General features: G+C 68.7%; 1 protein-coding gene across 1 annotated transcript; it reads left to right on the top strand.

The window, feature by feature from the left end:
- Positions 1 to 29: 29 nt before the first annotated feature.
- Positions 30 to 3,169, top strand: GHDC (GH3 domain containing). The gene is given in 9 exon segments (XM_035313029.1): positions 30 to 225; positions 227 to 380; positions 513 to 643; positions 733 to 1,309; positions 1,541 to 1,730; positions 1,814 to 1,885; positions 1,992 to 2,125; positions 2,236 to 2,324; positions 2,692 to 3,169. Coding segments are annotated over 9 exon segments (1,665 nt in total). The 5' UTR covers positions 30 to 108; the 3' UTR covers positions 2,893 to 3,169.
- The last annotated feature ends 1,843 nt before the right edge of the window (positions 3,170 to 5,012 follow it).

Here is a 5,012-nt window from a genome sequence, read left to right as displayed (position 1 = left end):
GGGGCGGGGGGGGGGGGTGGGGAAGGACAGCGACAAGGGGCGGAGGTCCCGGGGGCGGCGGGGAGGTGCTGGGTGGGGGGGGGTCTCCGGTTGCGCTGCGCCCCCGGGATGCTGCTGCCGGTGGCCCCCGGGATGCTGCTGGCGACGGCCCCCGGGATGCTGCTGCCGGTGGCTACCGGGTTGCTGCTGGCGGTGGCCGTGGCCGTGGCCGTGTGCGCGGTGCTGCCCGGGCCCCCCCCCGCTGCCCCCCCGGCTGCTCCTGGCCGCGCTCCGCCGCGCCGCGCGGTGGCACCGGCGCCGCCTGGAGGTGCTGGGCACCGACGTGCGCCACAGCCAGGAGCGGCGGCTGCGGGGGCTGCTGCCCCCCGGCACGGCCCAGGGTGAGCCCGGGGAGGGCTGCGGAGGGCCGGGGGGGGGGGGGTGGTAAAAAGCGGAAGGGAGTTGGGGTTTTGGGGCTCGGGTGGGGAGGGGGTTGTTGGATGCGCGTCTCAGCCCGCCCCGTCTGTTCGCAGGGTCGGATGATTTTCGGGAGCGTCACCCCCTCACGGGGGGCTGCGCCGATGGGGAGCAGGGGGACACGGTGCCGCCGCTGAGCCTCTGGGCTTTGCTCCGCTGCTGCTGGGGCTGCGAGCCCCCGCTGCAGGTAGGGGGGCAGCCGGGCTGCTGAGGGGAGCACGGCACCCCCAAACGGTGCCCGGCACCCTGCACCCCTCACCTCTCTTCCCCACGCAGGGCTCCCTGCTCTACCTGGACGTCCTCCACGCCGCCTTCCCGCAGGCGCTGGCCCCCCGCAGCACCGCGTTGCTCAGCTGGGCACCCGCTCGCCCCCGCGCCCCGGCGGGCTGGCCCCTGCCCACCCTGTACTGCACGCCCCCCGAAGCGGGGGCTTTGCCTTCACGGACGGCAGCCCTGCGGGTGCAGCTGCTTTTCGCCCTGCGGGCGCGCTCCCTGCGGGTGCTGGAGGCCGGGCTGGCCTCCGAGCTGCACGATGCGCTGGCGGCGTTGCGCTCCGGCTGGCCCGAGCTGGCCCACGACCTGGCGCTGGGCAGGTTGAGCCCCCAAAATGGGCTGCCCGAGGATTTGCGGGGTCGGCTGCAGGCGCTGCTGGTCCCTGACGCCGCCCGGGCGGCCGAGCTGCGGGCTGAGTGCGCCCGGGGCTTCGAGGGCATCGTGCAGCGCCTGTGGCCGCAGCTGCAGGTGGTGGTGGTGGGGACGGCGCACGGCGGGGAGCGGCTCTACTGCGACGCCCTGCGCCAGGCTGAGTGCAGGGGGCTGCCTGTGTACTGCCCCTTCTACCGGGCGGCAGGAGGTGAGTGTGGCCCGAGCAGGGCTGTCCCCGTGGGGGCGCGGGTGGGGGGACCCCCGTCGTATGGCAGCACAAAGCCCAGCCGAGGAGGGTGCCTCGCTGCGTGCAGCATCCCGCCCCGCAGAGATCTCATAGCTCTCCAAAACCAGCCGTGCCCTGCTCTCTTCTTGGAGGGGGTGAGAAGGGGGGAAGGTCTGGGGGGGGTCACGCTGACCGGTGCTGCCTTCTGTCCAGCTCTTCTCGGTGTCAACCTATGGCCAGAGGAGCCAGAGCCCCGCTTCTTGCTGTGCCCCGACTGGGCTTTCTGCGAGTTCCTGCCCTGCCCGGCCGAGGAAGAGGAGGAGCAGCGGACGGTGCTGCTGGGCGAGCTCTGGGAGGGACGGGAGTACAGGCTGGTCCTGACCGCCCGGCCCGGGGAGTACAGGTGCCTCCCTGCTGCAATGCTCCGGGGGGGCTGCGTGCCCTGCGCCACCCCCCGCCGGCCTCACGCTCCCTGTGCCTGCGCAGGTGCCGTGCCGGAGAGGTGCTGAGGGTGGCCGGCTTCAACAAGCAGTGTCCCGTGGTGGAGCCCGTGCGCAGGTGAGGACGCTCCAGACCCGCATCCCTCGCCGTGGGGGGGCTCTGTGCGGGGCAGGTGCTGGTGGCACCCCCGGCACGGGGCACCCACCCGTGCCCACACCGGCAGGGAGAGCCAGGTGCTGAGCGTGCGGGGCGAGAGCATCCCCGAGGAGCGCTTCTGCCGGAGCCTGTGCCGCGCCGTGGGCATGTGGCCGGGCGCTCACCTGATCGACTACGTCTGCGTGGAGAGCTCCCTGCTGGGTGAGTTCACCCCCAAAACGCCCCACCGGTCACCCCGAAGCGCTGCCAGCACCACGCAAGCCGGGCTGGGGGCTGCGGGCGGCTTTAACGTGCTCGTGGCACTGCTGCAGGCGCCTCCTCGGGGGTCTGCGCCCCCCATTACGAGGTGTTCGTGGAGCTGCGGGGCCTGAGGGACCTGTCGGAGGGGCAGCGCTACAAGGTAAGGGGCGGCTCAGGGCTTTGGGGGGGGTCTGCTGGCTGCAGGCGGTCGCAGATCCTGGTGTCTGCTCCCTGCCTGCCCCCTGCCAGCCCCGCAGCCACGCGGTGGCAGTGCTCGCCGGCAGCCTGGGCACCTCGGGAACAGCTTTGCTGCGCCGTGCTGGCTGCAGAAGCCCGCAGGCAGTGCCCGTGGGGCTGCTCCATGAAGGGGGGCGGGGTGCAGGGGCACGGCTGTGCAGGAGGGCTTTTGGCAAAGGGGCTCCTTCCCTGGAGCGGGGAGGTCTAGGGGGTGTTGTGGTGGGAGGCAGCTGCTCAGTAGGGAAAACGGTTTTAGGACCTGTGAGGGCATCCTCCGTGTCTCTCTGCAGCTGGACCACTGCCTGCAGGAGGATTTCCCCGTCTATAAATCGTTCCGCTTCAAGGGCAGCATCGGGCCCCTGCGCCTGCACCTGGTGGGGGCCGGGGCTTTCGCCCAGCTGCGGGAGGCCCTGGGCTCCCCCGTCCCCATGCCCAGGGTCCTGCGGGAGGAGCGGCTGCTGGCCGTCATCCAGAGCACCGTTATCTCCTAAGGGCAGCCCGCTCACCACCAGGGTTTGCTTGGCGTGCGCCCGCCGGGGAGGGATCGGGGCCAGGGGGCATCTCTAGCGGGGGCGAGGGCACCCAGCCCCGCGGGGTTTGGCTGAGCGGAGCGGATGGAGGCAGCGAGCTCAACCATCTGCCTGCTGCCACACCTCTGGAGCCCGCTGCTGGCCCTTCTCAGGACTTTTTGGGGGCACAGAAGGGGACCGTGGGTGTCACCAGGGGCTTTCTGGATGTGCCAGGCTTGGCCCTGCTATGCTGAGCGCCTTGGCAGTGCCCACCACCAGGCTCACAGCTGGCGCCCGTGCCTTTCCCGAGGGCCACCTCGGTGCTCACAGCCCGTGGGCAGCACAGGGGTGAGAGCAGAAACCTCCCCAGGAACTGGGGAGCCCCGGGGCCTGGTGGCATTTTGTCCCCTGGCATGGATGTCCCAGGCAGGGCACGCGGTGGCAGCAGGAGCTGCAGCCACGGCGCAGCCCCTCCGCCAGGTTCCAGCCGTGTCCGCTGCTTCGGGAACAATCAGCTCCAGCAAGGGCTTTTTTAATGTTTTTTTAAAGAACAGAAGCAAAATAAAGGAGGATTATCTCTCAAATATAAACAAAGGGCAGCGCTCTGGGATTGATTTTTTTTTTTTAGCATGTTTCTAATCCTCGTTAAGAGATTCTTGATGACGACCCTGACCATCCGCTTCGAGGAGAAGTTGCCATTGTTGTTTGCTCCTGGTCCTGGGGAAGGGTCAGCCATGAATATTTAACCAGTTCAGCGTCTGTCCTGGGGCTCTGGGAGTGTCTGGTGGGGACACGTGGCGGGGACTGGTCCTTTCTCCTGCTCGCTAAGGTTTATTTTAAGGGCTACTGAGCCGTGGTGCTTAGGGAGCCTGCTGGGCAGGCAGCTGTTACCGGGGTGGGGGCGAGCAGGGCCTCTGGCAGAAGACATTGTCTTAAACAAGGCACGCATGAAGCATCCCCCGTGGTGCAGCCAAAGCCTCCCTGCCAGGGATGAGAATCGTGCAAAGGTCCCTTCCCTCCCATCCCCTGCTGGAAGAAAAGCCTGGAGCAGAATTCCTGTTGCAAGCAGGGGAGAAATGGTGTGGCTGGGGAGGGTTTGGGGACCTGGATTGCTGTCCTAGTGGGGACACTGGTGCTGGGCCAGCGTGCATCCTGGTGCTGGAAAAGCTGGGAGCTGGTGGAAAGCAGGGTTGGTGGGTGCTGGATAAAGACCAGAGGGGTGAAGCTGGGCTCTGACAGGTCTTTGGGGTGCTCCCAGCTCCCCGGTGCTGGCAGAGAGCTGTACAGCAGCACGCAGCCTGGGGAGCCCCGTGGCACTGCTCGTCCCTCTGCCTGTGCCGTGCACGCCCTCAGCCCTTCCCGGGGGCCCCGCTGTGCCCTGCAGCAAAAGCCTCAAGCCCCCCTGCTTGGACGAGCAGGGCGTTGGGCCGGGCGTTGCACCGAGCTGCAGGGTGTGAGGTTGTTTCAGGCGCCAGGCTGCAGGGCGTGAGGTCGATCAGAGCACCAGGCTGCAGGGTGGGGGCTCGGTTTGGGTGCCAGGCTGCAGGGTGCAAGGTCGGTCTGAGCACCAGGCTGCGAGGTGTGGGCTGGGTTTGGGTACAGGGCAGGGTTTGGGTACTGTGCTGCAGGATGCCAGGGTGCAAGGTTTCAGGCACCAGACTGCAGGGCGCAAGGTTGATTTGAGCACCAGGCTGCAAGATTCGGGCTGGGTTTGGGTGCCAGGCTGCAGGATGCCAGGGTGCAAGCTCCTTTCAGGTACCAGGCTGCAGGGTGCAAGGTCGGTCTGAGCACCAGGCTGCAAGATTCGGGCTGGGTTTGGGCACCGGGCTGGCTTTGGGTACCAAGCTGCAGGATGCCAGGGTGGCTTTGGGTACCGGGCTGGCTTTGGGTACCAGGTTGCAGGCTCGTTTAGGACCAAGCTGCCGGGTGCAGGCTTGGCCGGGGGCCCGGCTCTTTGGGGCGGCCACCCAGACCATGCGCTGCAGCGCTGGGCGGAGGCCCTGGGGGTGCCGGTGCCCGGTGCCCGGCCCCGCTCTCCGCCGTGCGCTGCAGCCCGGGGCGGGCAGGACGAGGCGGAGGAGGAGGAGGAAGAGGAGGAAGGG

Source organism: Oxyura jamaicensis, assembly GCF_011077185.1.
Source record: "Oxyura jamaicensis isolate SHBP4307 breed ruddy duck chromosome 27 unlocalized genomic scaffold, BPBGC_Ojam_1.0 oxy27_random_OJ70855, whole genome shotgun sequence".
Lineage (NCBI taxonomy): Eukaryota > Metazoa > Chordata > Aves > Anseriformes > Anatidae > Oxyura > Oxyura jamaicensis.
Note: the sequence above shows the minus strand (reverse complement) of the source record. Positions and strands in the feature narration are given on the sequence as shown.